Source organism: Phasianus colchicus, chromosome 36 (assembly GCF_987193195.1).
Source record: "Phasianus colchicus chromosome 36, bPhaCol1.hap1.1, whole genome shotgun sequence".
NCBI classification, from domain to species: domain Eukaryota; kingdom Metazoa; phylum Chordata; class Aves; order Galliformes; family Phasianidae; genus Phasianus; species Phasianus colchicus.
In genome coordinates this window covers 254,707-272,281 of record NC_143471.1, presented here as the reverse complement: position 1 = coordinate 272,281, position 17,575 = coordinate 254,707, and the positions used below count along the sequence as shown (strand labels likewise).

General features: G+C 42.3%; 1 protein-coding gene and 2 long non-coding RNA genes across 10 annotated transcripts in view; 2 read left to right on the top strand and 1 right to left on the bottom strand.

Annotated features, from left to right (window-relative positions):
- Positions 1-17,575, top strand: part of LOC149913500 (uncharacterized) — a 207,287-nt gene that overhangs the window by 5,551 nt on the left and 184,161 nt on the right. The window lies entirely within an intron of this gene.
- Positions 1,427-10,764, bottom strand: LOC149913512 (ATP-dependent RNA helicase DDX25-like). Of its 8 annotated transcripts, none has more exons than XM_090129443.1 (9): positions 8,673-10,756; positions 6,035-6,364; positions 5,824-5,926; positions 5,346-5,460; positions 4,607-4,784; positions 4,058-4,295; positions 3,337-3,499; positions 2,644-2,832; positions 1,427-1,574 (listed from the first exon to the last, which is right to left on the bottom strand). In XM_090129443.1, the coding sequence occupies exons 2-9, from the start codon at positions 6,151-6,153 to the stop codon at positions 1,513-1,515; spliced, it is 1,167 nt and encodes a 388-aa protein (XP_089985569.1). In that variant the 5' UTR covers positions 6,154-6,364; positions 8,673-10,756; the 3' UTR covers positions 1,427-1,512. The 8 variants fall into 8 exon arrangements, with proteins under 8 accessions (XP_089985569.1, XP_089985570.1, XP_089985573.1 ...); XM_090129444.1 differs by having other exon boundaries at positions 6,035-6,334; XM_090129447.1 differs by having other exon boundaries at positions 5,824-6,127; positions 6,199-6,364; positions 8,673-10,754.
- LOC116239320 (uncharacterized) lies at positions 11,073-17,436 on the top strand. The gene is made up of 3 exons (XR_016461081.1): positions 11,073-11,634; positions 13,296-16,677; positions 17,347-17,436. It is a non-coding gene; the product is annotated as an uncharacterized LOC116239320 (long non-coding RNA).

Genomic DNA, 17,575 nt, shown 5'->3' with positions numbered 1-17,575 from the left:
GGATACGGGAAGAAAAACTGAGCAAGAAAGCACATTCTAACTGACAGAAATACAATTTAAATCAGCAGCAGCCTCTCATTGCTTCACTGAACTCAATTTAGGTCTTAGGAGACAATGCTGAGCCTGTCAGTGTGTCGTGCTGTACAACAGCTGACTTCCTGCTTATCTGTCTGCTGTTAGAGTACTGGAAGACAATGCAACTGGCAAAATGAAAGCAAACATTCAGTTCCAGAGTAAAAATTGTCTTCCTTCCCCTCCCTTAAAACCTAGAACTTAAAAAAAAACAACTGTAAATGTTAACAACAATATTCTGAAGGTGAGAGATGCAGATGCCTGGCATGCTGAAATTCAGCTCACTTACTAATCTCTGTCTGTATTTGGTAAGTCTGTACTGGTTAAACCTTTATTATGTGACACTACCTGCCTTAAGATTGACAACTCAGTAAACAATGCACCACCAACAAAAAAAGGTGAAGTTAATTCCTCAATTAAAGTTTTGCAATAATAACTAGAGGGGTGAGAGCAGGTAATTTTTAGGAATTTCCTGCAGAATTTGTAGGAAATGGAGATGAAAGAGGCTTTTAGTTGTTACTGTCCACATCTGGACACAGCAAATTTTTGTGGTATAACCCCATTCATTGCAATACTGCACTGCAAATTCATAGCCTTCCATTAATTCAATCCTAATGTCAGTGAGAGGAAAATCAGGCCCACCATTAAGAGCCAAGACTTACTAATAATGTAATGTTGCTAATGTAAAATATTTTAGTGTTGACCTGAGAAAATTACTGGAGTAACTGAATGTTTTTGATGTTGTATGCTGAACACCCTCCAAAACAATGGGATCATTTAGCTAAATGCTAAATAAAACCAAACTGCTTTTATTTAAAAGGAAAAAAAGAAATTAGGAAAAAAAAATAGCATTTTTCCCTTGTGTTTATTATCTTTAATGAACTGTTTTTTGGTTCCCCAGTTTCCAACTCCTCTTCACACTCTCTGAAATTAACACATTACAAAACAGTGCTTCCTCTCTTCAAGACTAGCTTCTGCACAAATCTTAAGACACCAAGATGGTTGAACCGGGACTTGTCTGCTTTAAACTTATTTCTTTCAGAGAAAAAAACAACAACAACCAACAAAACAAGGAATCGTACCCTCAGCCAACAAACAGTGCCCCAGAACCACAAACCACCACCCCACCTCAAAACAAGGAACAGAGCCCAGAACAGGGCAATAGTATCCCAAACAGAGCAAGTGTCCAAAACAGGCAAACACTGCCCAAAAATCAAGGAGCATTTCCACAAAACACCAAGGTACACTCCCCCAAAACATCAAAGAAACCAATCAGAATAATTTTTTTAGGCTGAGGGTTTTTCCCCTGCTCTCCTTCTAAAATGTCACAACAAAACCAAGTACCTCCAGGAACTTTGAAAACTGGGAGATTTTATCCTGGATTTTCCACACATTTTAAACCAAAATGTGAGTTCTTTGAAGCTAAGTCATGTTTTTTGCTCAGTTTTCCAGCTCTTCGAGCTTGTCCATGCAATCTGTGTCCAGCCTCTTGATCTTGGTCTCTGTAGAAAGGAAAAAAATGTCAGTGCAAGAAAGAAAAACGTCTCTGGCAATGGCAAGGTGCCACTGCTTTGGGGCTGCTAAAAAAAAGCAAGATTTGTAGAGAGGTTTTAAGTGAAAAGCATCAGTTTGGGTTGGGGTTAGATGTGATCTGAGCTCCCACATCAATTTTCATCACTCACTAGGAATTAAGGTACAATTTGTGAAAGACATTTTATCCCCAAAACAACAAACATTTATACAATATTTTAATCTAAAAAATGGAAGATTTGGAAGATGCTCTATCCTAAAAGCAAGCAACATTTGGAAGATGTTTAATCCTTGTAAGACAGTCCTGTCCCTTCAATCTCAACATTATGACTGACTGTAGAGAATGAAGAAATAAGATCAGACAACTGAGGTTACTCCACCACTTGGTTTTTCATCTTGGAAATCACACACTTGTCTCTTTGCCACATTAAGTCTCATCTTTGGGAAACAAAGAGAAAAGGGGAAAAAGAGAAAGAAAACTGAGAGAAACAAACAAAGATTGAGACAACTACAAAGAACAAAGCTCATTAATTGGTAGGTTATTTAGGAAATCACAGGGACCACTCCAGGGGGCTCACTCTGCATTTTATAACTGGGAAAAGCATGAGAAAAACACTCTTGTGGTGAGAAGGGTAAGGGAACTGAATCACAGAATAGAATTGTTAGAAACCTGTAACAAACATGGAAGAGGAGGCAGTAGGGAGAAACACAGAGAAGAGAGGCCAAAGAAAGCAGAAAATGGGCCTGCAAAATGGGGCAGGTCAGTGTGCTTAGCCCTGCTTCTAATCCTTGTAGTCTGTTTTCTCGTTTTATATCATTATATCTTTCATTATATCTTATTAAATTATATCTTCTTATTAAATAATTTCTCAGCTCTGTCTCTGCAAAGTCCCACTCCCTGTTTGTTTGTTTTTTTTAACCAAAAACAAAGTTCCAGCTACTGTGGAAGTGAAAAAATTGAAAAGTGGATGACCAAGTGGTGAGCTTGTAGTCCTTGGCTACACTGGAGGAACAGAGGAACAAGGGAACAGGGGCACTCACGGAAATGCTCCTCTATGCAGCGCACAAGGTGCGTGCTGTGGCTGTCCACCATATTGAAGGCGATGCCCCTCTTCCCGAAGCGCCCTGTCCGCCCGATGCGGTGCAAGTAGGTCTCAAAATCTGGCTGCTTCTGACGGTTGATGGGAAGGCTGAAGTTCACCACAATCGTGACTTGGGCCACGTCAATCCCTGAGTGACAGAGGATTCTCAAAAAGAGCTTTCTACCACCCCAAAAGCCATCTACCAACCCCCTCTGAAGGCTGCCTCTTAATTGCTGTGCACGTTGGACAAGATCACTGCTTCACTTGCATTTCTGATCACTTTTTCTCTGAAATTTCCATTCTAAATCCCTCTTTCCTTGCCTTTCTGACCAATTTTTCCTTGCATTTCTGATCATTTTTTTCTTTTTGTGATCACTTCTGTGATAAACTTGCATTTATCATCCCTTTTGCCTTTGAGTCCCCATCATGGTCAATTTTTCCTAATTCACAGAATCATACTGACAAAAGCCTCAGCTTTCATGATAAAGTTCGGCCTGTCACTGCACAGTTGGAAACATGAAGCATAAAACCTAAGTGCTTAAAATTGTTCAAAGTGAAGGGATTTCCACACGACAGGGCGCAGAGCAAAGGAATTTTCTTGGGGGAAGCAAGCAGATTTTCACCCTTCAGTGTGTCTGCTTTTGGGACTGACCTCTAGCACAGACATTGGTGGTGATGAGAACCTTCTCCTTCCCATCACGAAACCTCTGGATGACATCAGCTCTCTGCATGATGGACAGCTCTGCTGTCAGCATGGCCACTTGGTGCCCGTCCTGAATCATCTTCACAGAGAGCCAGTCTGCACTCCAGCGGGTCTGCATAAGTGGGAAAAGGCTGAGCTTCCCTAGCAGCTCTGCATCTGCTGCTCTCAATCAACAACCCTTCAACTTCCCCAAGTCCTTACTACTGCTCATCTAGCTTAATGCCAATACATCACTTTACCAAATCCTTGCTTGCTCAGTGCCAGTCCTTCACATTCCCAATGCCTGTGCTCCTTTCCATTGAGCCCCTGGTGCTTTGGAATAGACAAAGCCTCGAAATAAGGCAAAAACAAGCAGGAAGTTGGGACACAAAGGAGCAAAAATGATGCAGCAGGGCAAGAAGTTGGATCATAAAGTGTCTTTGCTAGACACAAAGTATAAAGGTTAAGGAAACAGAGCATGGTTTCCAAGCAATGCCCACCAAGGCAGTTAAGTAAATGTGGTTTCAACCATTAGGCGCTGTTACCACACTTAGTTTTAAATGCTGTCTGTGTGCTTCCCATCCCTCCCCTGTATTCATTGTGGCAATCTGTGGAGCAGCATTGAGGTCACTCTTGGGTTGAGCATGCCAGACAGAATACTAGTTACTCACTGTTTGCAGATGAGATGTACCTGGCAGAAGATCATGGCCTGGCCAATGGTGATGCTGCCATAGAGGTTGCAGAGGGCCTCATACTTCTGCTCCCAGTTCCTGCAGACAAAATAGTACTGCCTAATGTTGGTCAAAGTGAGCTCCTCCTGTCGCAGCTTGATGATGATGGGCCTGGAGACAATCTGCATGGCAAATTTCCAGAGATTTTCCTTGAAGGTGGCAGAGAAAAGCAGCATCTGGCAGTTCTTGGGGAGAGCCCTGGGGCAGGAGAAGAGCTCGTCAGACCTAGCAGCTCGTTAGCACTAAGGATTCATTAAAAACAGGCACACAGCACTGTGGACTCAAGAGCACTGATAGTTTGTTAGCCCATGGAATTCATTTAGCATTGAGGACTCATTTACTCTAGGACTTTGTACATTAGCACTTTTTGGTGAAAATCTTACAATTTAACAATGAATGCAAGTCTTATGGAAAAAAACAAACAAATCAACACATTTTGGAGAAAGCAAGCCCTCTGTGAAAAATCTTACCTTCTTCCTCCCCCCCTTTTGCATCTTCCCATGACTCACCTCTGGATGCGGATGCTCTGGGAGGAGAATCCCTGCATGTCAATCATGATGTCAGCCTCATCCAGCACAAACATGCAGATCCTCCTCATGTTGAGCAGTCTCCGCTTGAAGCACCAGTCCAGCATAGTGCCTGGCGTGCCAATGACAATCTGCTCCTCCAGCACGGTGCCTGGGGACACTGCCAGAGGGGGTGCAAAAGACGGGAAAGAAAGGGGCAAGGGGTGTCAAAAAGGCAAGTGTGGGCAAAAAATGGGAGACGGGTGAGGAGTGGGCAAAAAAAATGGGAAAGACATGGGAATGGAAATAAGAAAAGGGACGGACAAGGAACAAGCAAGGAACAGTAAAGAAATGGACAAGAAAGAAGGAAGGAATGGACAAGGCATGGGCAAAACAACATGCAAAGAGGTTTCCAGCGGGAAACTCAACAAATTATATTTCTGTCAGTTTGATCATGTTTGTCCTTCACTTCCTCAGTTCCAAAGAGAAGCTCTATTGCAGGTAGCAATTTTTGAGCTTAGTGCTTCCCTGCAGCTTTTTAAGGTTAGATACCAGCAAAATGGGTGTCTGTGTCAAAAAGAAGCCAGTGGTCATCAGGGTGACTCCTTATCAGCAGCACACACGAATGCAGACTGCTTCAGCAAGCTCTGCGCAACTCCTGGCACTTCAGGGCTTATGGAGCATTCCTATATTCACTTAGGGATTGCTAACTGCTGTAATCTCTCATCAGGCCTGGACTAACCTCTGTTGCCCTGCACAGCATAGGTGACCCTGATGTCATTGCAGAACCGCCCCATCTTCTCTGCCACATGGCCAATCTGCAGGGCCAGCTCATAGGTGGGAGCCAGACAAAGGCACTGGGAGGGGGGGAGAGATATTAGGCAACAGGCAGGCATCAAAAAGCATCAAAAAGCATTGAAAAGTATAAATGAGTAGCAACTAGCAACCAGGAAGCTGCAGATTATAATGAGCATCAATTAGGACGTTTAATATTAGAGACTTCAAAAAACTGTAACCAGGATGCTTGAGATTACAGTGAGCAGTAACCAGGATGCTTGAGTTTATGATGAGCAGCAATGACGATACTTGAGATTATAATCAACAGCAATTACAAAACGGACACAAACCCAGAGCTATGCCTGCAACACCCCAAAGCCATACGTAACAGGAGCAAACCCAGATCTCTGCCCCTACCCAGCGGCCATCCTCCTGCTGCATACCTGCGGGTACCTCTCAGCACCTTTCACTCTGCTCAGCATGGCCAAGACAAATGCTGCTGTTTTGCCCGTCCCAGACTGGCTCTGCGCAATCAGAGTTTGGGGACTGCAAGGGAAATGTTAGCAGTAAAAGTCTGGGGTCTGTGCGCTGGCACCTCACAGGGAGGCAGAACACTGGGGCTGGTTCATCCCTTCCTGCGGGGTAAGGACTCACGGATGTGCCATCAAGATGGGCAGAGCGTTTGCCTGGATCTTTGATGGCCTGTTGAAGCCCATGGTGTACACACCCTGTAAAAGCTCCTTTTTCCTGTGAAAAAGCACAGCCTGGGGCATTCTATAGGAAGTGGGGTGTGCGAGGCCAGGTGCTGGGGGACTCACAGGTGCAGCTCCTCGAAGGTTCTGATGGAGAAGAGCGGGGAGGAGGGGTCCTGCTGCAACACCTCCACGTGGTGGCTGTTCTCTACCAGCGAGGTGTGGAGCAGCTTGTTGAGCAGTCAACTCTCAGCCAGGTCCTCTGCAAAGCGGGGACACGCATTGCAGAAAACTATGAATTTGTGGAAAAAATGGATAAATTTGTGAGAAGAATATGTAAAGCGATGAATCCATGAAAAAAGGGACGAATTAGTTGAAAAAAAAGAAGCATGAGAAAAATTGATGATGAGTTTGTTAAAAAAAAAAAAAGGTTCATTCGTGATAAAATTGTGGGGAAAAAAGAAAAAAGGAAAAAACTCATGAAGAAATTGTGGAAGAAAAAAATGCACTGGATTCAGTAAAAAAAAACCAAAACCAACTAAAACCAAGATGTATCCATGAAAATTCCTTAGATAGAGCACCATGAATTTGTAAAATAAAAGAATAACATGAAAAAATGATGACTTCTTACAAAATTTCTGAAGAGAATGCAACAAATTCATGTAAAAAAGTGATGAATTCATGAAAAAACAAATGGAATTGTGAAAAATATGCGAATTGTTTGGAAAAAAAAAGGTGAAAAACCTAATGAAAATACTGTGTAAAAAGAGAAAAAAAAAGTGGTGAGCAGCAAGATCTCATCCACGTCTTCTAAATAGGGAGAACAAAGCATGTAAAAGAAGCAATATATTTGTGAAGAAGTGAAGAAATATGAAAAAAAGTGAAAAAATGAAAAACATAATAAATTCATGAAAAAGGTTGTGAAAAAAGAAATAAACAGGTGAAAAAAATAATAAATGTGAGGGGAAAATACATGAATCTGCAGGAAAAGGTGAGGAATTTGTGAAAAAGTGAAAAAAATCATGGAAAAACAGTAAAAAACTTAGAAAAAAAGTGAAAAAAGGTAAAGAAAAATTCAATTAATTTGTATGAAAAGAAGACTTAAATGATAGATAAATTTGTGAAAAGAATGTGAGATAGGATGCAATAAATGTGTGAAAAAATGATGCATTCTTTAAAAAATGCATGGTGAAAAAAACTGGTAACACATTTGTGAAAGATTTGGGTGAATTCATGATGAAATCTTGAAAAAAAAAGTTAAAACATCACAAAGAAATTAGGGTGAAAAAATGGAATGAATTCATGAAAAACCAACATGGTGATATTACGACTAATATGATATAGTGATATGAAATATGAATGAATAATAATGATATAATGACAACAAATGTTAAATTCATGAACAAAGGTTTACAAAATTAAAAAATAATAATAGTAATACATGAAATCATGAAAAAACAGTGGGGAAAACATCACTAGGTTAAAAATGATAAATTTGTTTGGGAAAAGAGAGAAATTCATGAAAAAAAAAGTGATGGATTCATAAAATTTGTGAAACAAAGCAATTTATTTGTGCAAGAAAATGCAAAAGACATGAAAAAGTAATGAATTTGTAAAAGAAAAAAGTCCGTGAAGGATGACTGTTAAAAATTTTGAGATAAAAAGAGATGCATTTCTGAATATTTTCTGGAAAAAGGAAAAAAACTCAATGAGAAATCATTAAAACGAATTACTGGGAAAAAAAAAAAAAAAAAGATAAATCTGAGAAAAAATCATTGAAAAAAAACCCACCCATGAAGTAGAAAAAAAGTCCATGATAAAAAATAGTGATGAATTATAATTCAAAACCTGAAAACTTATGAATTCATAAAAAGCCATAACATTCTAAAAAAAAAAAGGATGGATTTTAGAAAAAAAAAAAAAAAAAGCAATTCATTCCGAAAAAGATAAATTTGTGAAAAATTCATTAAAACCATACAATTTTGTGGAAAAAAAAAGAAAAAAGAAAAAAAGAGGAATAAATACATGGGAAAAAAAAGTGAGCTTGTGGGAAAATGTTGTAACAGAAAATGTGATGAATTTATGAAAAAACTGTTAAAAAAAACTAGAATGATTTTGTGAAGAAATCGTAACACATCATGAAAAAATATAACGAATTTGTTGAAAAAAGTGAAAATGAATTTTTGCAAATTCTGTTTAAAGAAATGAATTTGTTTAGAAAACCTGAAATATGTGACAAAATCATGAAAAAAACTAATCAATTCTAAAAAAAATTGTGAAAACATTGACTTCGAAAGATTAGTGGAAAAAACGAATTCATGGAAGAAAAGGGATAAACTTGTAAAATAAGTTCTTGAAAACAGGTGACAGACTTCTGAAAATCGTAAGGAAAAATAACGAATCTGAAAAAAATAGGGAAAAAGTATTTGGGGGAAAAAAAAAGTGACAAAATTGTGAAAAAAAGCAATGAAGTTGTAAAAATAAAAAGGTGTGGTCAATTAACGAACAAACGAGGCGCAGCAGCCCGCCGCCCGCCCGGCCCCTCGCAGCGCGGCTCCACCCCCCAACGCCCCCAAAGCCGGACTCGGGGCCGCACGCACCTCTCTCCTCTTCCTCGCTCTCATCTTTGCTGGTGCGGAGGTGCTCTGCGGACGGGAACCGACGGGGAGCGCTCGGCACGGCCTCCGCCGGGGGTCTGGCCCCGGCCCCGGCCCCGGCCCCGTCTCCATCCCCGTAGCTCCGCGCGGTTCCTTCGCCCCGACGGTGCCCGGGGAGCTCCCACCGAGGGCCCGGGGAGGCGGACCCCTTCTGGCGTGGAGAGGCGAAGCCGTCCCGGCCGAGCGGCTTGGAGCTCGGGTAGCCGCCCGGAGACGAGCTGCGCGCCGGCGCCCTCGGCCGTTGCGGCCCTCGACCGCCTGAGGCTGCCGCCGCCATGGAGCCGCCCTTTGACGGGGAAAATGGCGGCAGTGCGGCTGTCCCGGGAGGGGAACGGCGGTGGGATGGGATGTGCGGGGTCGGGGGCGTGAAAAGGGACCGCAGCATCGGTATGAATCTGTAAAAGAAAAAAGTTTGTGAAATAAGGGATGACTGTTAAAAATTTTGAAATAAAAAGTGATATATTCTGAATATACTGTACCCCTCCTAGACCCCATTTAAGCGCTGACCACGACTGGGGAAGGATCTCTTTCTGGAGATCCCTCCTTTTTGGAGTTTTCCAACGTGAGCCTAGATCCTTGGATACGAGCAAGCATTTTTTCTTCGATTGTCTCTTTTCCACCACGATAATCTTTATAACACCTGTAAAGTACCATCCTAACCGCACTACTCTTTCAACTGTACGTTTGTTGACTGTACAAACATATAGATCTCTTATGGTAAATGTCCAGTCAAGCTGTGAGCAGATACATATTCTGTCAGATGTAACACTTAACATTGGCGTATCGTGTTTCCTTGAAGAATCATCGAGTCATTTACAGTTTTAAGTTATTTATCAGTGTTTCATTACTCCTCTCTTTTCATCTGGATAAAATAAGGCTCACTTTATTTGAAACTATGACAGGAGACTGTATCATAATGGGAACAAAACCAGTAGGACACTTTTGTTCTGCTGAAAATCAGGCACATGGTCCAATGACTTCAAAACTTAACCTTTTCACTCTCAGCCTTTGATTCCCAGTCTGTGTATCCTAGTGACAGACAGAGACACTGACGGTATGTGATACAGACTTCTGGATATAACATGGTGATTTCTGACTGTCAGCTATTAAAAAAGAGAATATGTGACGTATCTCCTGATGAAACCCACTTGATTGGTTCATGATTCTATTGTTTTATGATTCAGAGATTCTGTGGTTCTATGATTCCATAACCCCATGAATCTGAGATTTGATTATTCTAATAGTTGTGGTCTTTTGGTTTTGCAGAAATATATAACAAGGAAGCTGCCATAGCCAAGGTTTGTTATTCACTCCTGAACTTCTGCTTGAAGACAGGGGCACTGAGGGGACACAGCCTGACCATTCATTGCCTTCCAGTAACTCAGTTGCCCATCCCTGCAACTCCAACCTGTCACCAATCTGTTCATGTGTGTCATATCTCCATGATGTCCCCATGATGCCCTCATACCAGCTTTATGTTCCCATGGTCTCCACGATGTCTCCATGTCTCCATGATACCCCTTTTTCCCCATATCCCTGCAGTCAGAAGATGTCAGGCACTGGGACTCGGTGGCTTTGAATCTGGGTGCCATCAACATCAAGTGCTCAGTGCCTGTCCCCTGAACACTGGCTCCTTCCCATACTCAGGGGCGGGGGCTGGCTGCATGCTGGGTTCAGCCCATGCCAGGGGGGCTCTGCAAAGCCCAGGGCCATTTGGGGAGCTGGAAGGAGTCCTGGGAGGACAAATGCAGGGCCTCCTGCAGCCTCACTCAGCTCCTACAGAGGAAGATGAAGGCAGCCACGCTCTGCCTCACACTGTTCCTCCATGTGCCTCCATGTACACACTCAGGTGTGAGGATCAGGTCTCAGTGACAATGGCTGGCTGGGGACCTCTTCCTCCTTTGGTGCCCTCAGTTCCCTTTCTTTGGGTTCTCTCTGTACCCTGGGTTCCTTCTCTCGGGATCCTCCTGGTTCTTTCTAGTTGAGTCCCTCCTCTTTGAGTGTCCTCCTTTGCTTCTCCTTGGGTCCCACTTATTCCCTTTCTCTGAGTCTCCTAGAGTTCTTCTCTTGGGTTACCTTGTTTTGTTCTCTTTGGATCTTCACTGTCTCCTCTCCTTGGATCCTTTCAGTTTCTCGTCCTTGGGTTCCCTCTGTGGGAATGGAATGTTGTTTCTGCATTAGACATTAAAAAGTAGCAATTGGTTTGAAGAAGTAGAACATAATGCTGTATTCTGTAACTCATCCTTAGAAATAGCTGATCTAAGAAGTAAAATACTGTATATGTTAGTGGCATGTTTTATGAACATTATTACTGAATTATGTAATTAATTCTTTCTTGCAAAACTGTAATAGTTGTTAAATGTTCCAAACAATGCGAGTATAGTGTTAGTGTTAGCCTAAAATTATTTGCCTTTGAATAAGAAAACTCCAATATAGGAAGAAGGGAAAAAAAAATAAAAATTCAGTTAACCTGGACAGTGTTACCCAGGGCTGTGAGAACAGTCCAATGATTTTTGAGAACTGGTCAGCTTGTGAGCCTGAGATTTGGGTTCCCTTATCCCATGGTGGAACTTTACTGCAGTATGTGGATGCCACAGTAACAAAAGAGGACTGTGTGCAATGGACTGTGAGTATGCTGAATTTCTTGATTTAAATGGCTATCAAGTTTCTCAACAGAAAGCATAACTGATCAAAGAGAAGGAAGCAATTTGCTGAACACCCAGAACACCAATGGAGTGCTACCTCCAAGCCAGCAGTGTGCGACTGCATGGAGGCTGTCTATGCCAGCTGGTCAGACCTACAGGAGGAACCATTGGATGACACTGAGGATTCCTGGATTCATCGACAGAAGCAGTTTTGTGAGACAAGGAGACTGTAAGGATATGCAGTAACTGCTACTGACAAGGTAAATGAAGCAAAACCATTACCTGTGGGGACTTCCACTCAGAAGGCTGAAATAACTGCCTTGACAAGAACCTTAAATATATGGACAGATGCTAAATATGCTTTTGGGGTGGTACCCACTCATGGTACTGTCTGCAAAAAGCGAGGGTTGCTTACACACAAGGAAAACAAATTCAGCACGATGTAAATCTACCGAAGAGCAGCATGGCTGTTATACATTGTGGAGGACATCAGAATAGTGGCACTGTACAGGAAACTGGGAATATGATGGTGGATCAGGGGGCAGAACAGGCAGCTGAAGGAAAAGAAATTGGTGAACTGGCTTTAATTCCAGATGGTAAACTTAAAATATCTGAACCTTAGTCAGAACCTATAAGGTATTCTAAAGAGGATAGGAATTTAATTAATGATTTAGAAGGGAAGAGAGCAAGCTGACAGATGGATGTATACCCAGATGGACACATTGTTGTGCCCTTTAGTATTTTATAGAATTTGATTCTAAGGGAATGTAATAAAACATATGGGGGGGGTACAGACACCAGAAAGTAACTGTACAATCCTAGTACCAGGAACAGGGTACAAGTGGGGTAGAGGGAAAGGGGATGAGAGTACCGCTTTTTGAAAACACTGAATTGAGATTAGGGAGTAAGACAATTACAGGACAATTACTGTATGTACCTGATGCAAGTACTAATTTATTGGGGAGAGATCTTATGATGAAATTAGGAATCCAAATAACAACCTGTCAGGAGGGAATGACAGTATCAATGAATGTGTTAACTGAGACAGATGAGAAAGATATAGATCCCATGGTCTGGGCAAAGGAAGGGAACAGGGGGGTGTTGAAAATAACTCCTTAAAAATAAAGCTGCGGGAAAAATATGAGACCATAAGACAGAAACAATATCCAATTCCTTTTGAGGGACGTACTGGGCTTAAACCTGTGATACAAGGATTATTGAAAGATGGGTTGTTGGAACCATGTATGTCACCCTTCAATACTCTGGCTAAACAGGTCTGTAGGGGATGTGTAGTTTGCCAGAAAGTGAATAATAAGGCTATCAGAAACTGGCCTAAAGGGGGAAGAGAGCCAGGGATTCGACCATTCCAAAGTATTCAAATAGATTTTATGGAACTTCCACATGTAGGAAAAATCAAGTATTTATTAGTGTTAGTCGACCATTTAACTGGGTGGGTAGAAGCGTTTCCATCAGTATCTGCCACTGCAAATGCGGTGGCCAAAATAATTTTGGAACACATAATTCCTAGATATGGAGTTGTAGAATATATTGATTCGAACCAAGGTAGCCATTTCACTTCACACATATTACAGAAACTAATGCACACTTTAGGGATTAAGTGGGAATTTCATACTCCCTAGCACCCATCGTTGTCAGGAAGAGTAGAGAGAATGAATCAGACAATAAAGAAACACCTCACTAAGCTGGTCTTAGAGACTTGACTACCTTGGACTAAATGTTTGCCTCTGGCATTTTTCCAAATCCGTACAGCACTGAGAAGGGACATGGGGGTTTCCCCACATGAAATGTTATTTGGGTTACCATATCTTGGAAGGAAAAATGAGGTACTGCAGATTGAAACTAAAGATATGTTTCTTCAGAACTATATATTCAGATTGTCTTCCTCACTATCATCTCTCAGGATCCAAGGACTGTTAGCACAGACACCGTCTCTGGAATTTCAAATTCATCCATTCCAATCTGGAGACTGGGTCCTCATCCAGACCTGGAAGGAGGCAAAGCTGCAACCCGACTGGGAAGGACCGTTCCAAGTACTTCTGACACCGGAAACAGCTGTCAGGACAGCCAAGAAAGGTTGGACTCACTACACTCGAGTAAAACCCTCCACTAATCCTGAAGCATGGGAAATTGTTGTCATGGAGGATCCTCTAAAGATAAAAATTAGAAAGAAATTGTAAATAAACTAATCTGTAATTTTTTATTTTTTTCTTTTCATAACCAGTGTAGGTAAGGAGGCGTTTAGGATATATATATATTTGTATTTCTACTGGAGTATATCCTATTCTTCACTATAGTAACGGTATAGATGTTTAGGAGTTAATAATGATGCAGGAGAGGGACCAATTAGTAGTTTTGATTCTGACAGTGATCACCTTTAAAGAATGTCTTAGTCAAATGATTGCCTGGGAAAAGGATGACCTGCAGAGGGGAGCAGGAGGATACCCTGTTAAGATGTGTGTAAATGTAACAAGAAATGCCTCAGACTGTCACATTCAATGCTTGCAATGTGATAGCCTGCAGGGGCTTAAGTGCCCAATGACAATTGAGTCATGAAGAGAAATACCTGTGTCCTGAATTAGGCATGAATAAGAGATCCCCTTGCAGGGGATGGAATAATGTATGGTGGACAACTGCCTACCAAGGCTGGACATACACCCCAGGGATATTTGATACGCTGCAATCACACACCCTAAAAGAACGAATTAGTATGTTTAAGGGAATTATCCAACCAGACTGCCAGGCCTTGCAGTGTAATCCGGTGACAATAACAATTAGCAAAGCTGACAGCCTTGTTAACATCACTTTTGGGATTGGAATAAACATTCGGGGAAGAGACCCAGTAGCTAGATTCAGAGTAGCTGTATGGGATTCATTGCCTGATCATACTTGAAAAGTCCAGGATAAGAAAAAGGGAGAGAAAAATCCTTCTGAAAGTCCTGAAGCTGCAGTAATTATGGAAATAAAAGATCTCAGAGAAACATTTGGAATTGAGACGAGATACAGGGATGTGAATGCCTGGGTAGAATGGATAAAGTATACTGTCTGGAGTCTCAACCATAGCAACTGCTATGCTTGTGCATCGGGACAGCCTGTAGCTCAGGTAGTACCCCTTCCTCTGGGATGGACCAAGGATTCCCAAGGGATGCAATGTATGATCGCCCTGTACCAGGAGAAAACCACCTGGGGAAATGAAGCCTGTAAATCACTCTCCCTATTGTTTCCCCCGATATCAGAGATGGATGCCAGAATCCCTCCTGCATTCTCTATGGCCATTGGTAACCATACAGCTTGTCTCTCAAGAGAGGGTATGAAGGCTACCAGGCCTATAGGGAATTTCTCACTATGCAGTGAAACCCTGGACATTACAAAAGATTTAGTGGGGAACTATTCAAGGCTGAGAATCCCCAGAGCGGATCTCTGGTGGTATTGCGGTGGGAAGATCTTACGGTCCACTCTCCCATCTCATTGGGGAGGTACCTGTGCGCTTGTTCATCTGGCTATACCGTTCACTCTGGCATTCGAGAAGGATCTATCTCACATTCACAAAAGGAACAGAAGAGGTTTAGGAGTCCCATTTGATGACGATACAATATATAGAGAGTCAATTGGGGTGCCCAGAGGTGTCCCTGATGAATTTAAGGCTAGAAATCAAATTGCTGCAGGATTTGAATCTCTATTCTGGTGGGTGACAATTAACAAAAATGTAGATTGGATAAATTACATCTATTACAATCAGCAGAGATTTATAAACTATACAAAGGAGGCAATAAAGGGAATTGCAGAACAATTGGATGCTACAAGCAGGATGGTCTGGGAGAATAGGATCGCCCTAGACATGATATTAGCTGAAAAAGGGTGTGTGTGTAATGTTGGGCACTCATTACTGTACTTTTATCCCAAATAACACAGCACCAGATGGTACAATAACTAGAGCATTACGGGGCTTACTACTCGTGCCAGTGAATTAGCAGAAAACTCAGGAATAGATAGTTCCCTTACCAGATGGTTGGAGTCCTGGTTTGGCAAATTGAAAATGATTGTGTCCATATTTACTTCTTTGACTGTGGCAGCAGGAGTCCTGACAGCCATCGGTTGCTGTATTACCCCCTGCGTGAGGGGATTGGTGCAGCGATTAATTGAAACTGCGCTGCTGAAGCAAACAGTAGTGGAACCACCACCGCACACAGATAAAATAATGATATTAGACGAAGTGGAGAACAAAGAAAGTGAAGAAGTTTTTAGAATCATACCTTAAAAAAAAAAAAAAAAAAAAAGGAATTGCAGAAATCAACACTGTGAAAGAAAAAGACGGGGGAATTGTGGGAATGGAATGTTGTTTTTTTTTAATTTGATATTAAAAAAAGCTGTTGGTTTGAAGAAGTAGAACATAATGCATTTGTACTCTGTAACTTATCCTTAGAAATACTTGATCTAAGAAGTAAAATACTGTATACGTTAGCGGCATGTTTTAGAAACATTATTACTGAATTATGTGATTAATTCTTTCTTGCAAAACTGTAATAGTTGTTAAATGTTCCAAACAATGAGAGTATAGTGTGCTAAGGATTAGAAAACATATTGTAGAGTTGTTCTGTTAGGATAAGAAACTCCCAGGAAAAGAAAAACAGATTTAGCAAACATCAAAGAAGCCAGGGCCTCTACACAAGGCCGGACTGTCTCACTCCATGAGAAGGCTGGGATGTGACAGGCAGGCACCAGGATACTTCCCTGCCTCTCTCCCAAGCTTATCTTTGTAGAAAGAAGGACAAGCAGATATCCGCAAAACAATGATCAGGTGTGGAATAAGTTAATTAATTAACTACAGATTTATGCTTAGGCAGCAAAAATTTATGTTTGTCCAGTGTTTCCGTGTTTAGTGAAGCATAGAGAAGATTGTGAACCTGAAGTACTCAGCCAATGAGGAACTAGGGGAGAAAGAGATCAGCATCAGGAAATAGGGAATAAAAGATGTAACGCTGTTTTCTGTGGGCTCTCCTGCTTGTGGGACGCCCACCATTGCAACTGAGAATAAAATCTGCTTTATCAGAGTGTATGGGAACTGCTGAGTCACGGCCTGAACCTCTGATTAGTCACCTGAGGCGAGCAATGAGTCAGCCCTGGGAGCACAGGTGAAAGCAATTCACCTGTGCTGCAGGAAGGGGTGGAGCCTGGCTCCACCTCTCCTGCACCCATTTAAGAGCTGACTACCAGTGGGGAAGGATCTCTCTCTCTCTTAGGAAGATCCACTCCACTGGAGTTTCCTGAGCAAGCCCACGACTTGGGTAAGCCTCCTGTTTATTCTCTTTGTCTCACTATACCTAACTCTCTTGCTTATTTCATTATTATAACATCTTATTATTATTAAATTATATAATAATCCTTTATATAATTTTCATTGATTATACATCGGAGATACCATCCTAGGAAATAATTTGAATGTTTCCAGCACCTTTGTTCCTTCTTTGGGTCCCTATCTCCTGGTCTCCATCCCCCCCCCTTCAGGTCCCTGTATTCCAGAGATTCCAGATGAGACCTGGGAGCAATTGAATCTATGAAGCAGGGATTTTCCCTCAGTCCAAGAGAGGGCTATATAGGATGGAGGACCCCGTAAGGTCATCTCCTGTACTTTGTCTTTCAGGATGGCACATTTGTGTGACCCCTGTGCTGTCCCCTCTCTGTTGCATGAAAACTTGACCATCCGTAGATGTCCCCACCAGATCCTCTGGAGGACACAGCCTGTTTTTCCATAATAAATATCAATTTATTGTAAAGCTCCTGAGCCCACATCCCCGTGTCCATCTGTCCCTTTGTCCTTGTGTCCATCTGTCCCCCATCGTCCCTGCAGTAATCCCGTTATCTGTAGAGTAACCCTGTTATTCCTATAGTGACACCATTACGTTATCCCTGCAGTAACCTCATTATTCATGATTATAACTTTCATTTGGGTCCAGGTGTGGAGATGGCACCAGGCGGTACCGAGGTGACAGCCCCTCAGTGGGTGGTACTGGGAGACACCAGCCGCACGCCCTCAAGGGGCGCCGCACGCCCTCAAGGGGCGCCGCACGCCCTCAAGGGGCGCCGCACGCCCTCAAGGGGCGCCGCACGCCCTCAAGGGGCGCCGCACGCCCTCAAGGGGCGCCGCACGCCCTCAAGGGGCGCCGCACGCCCTCAAGGGGCGCC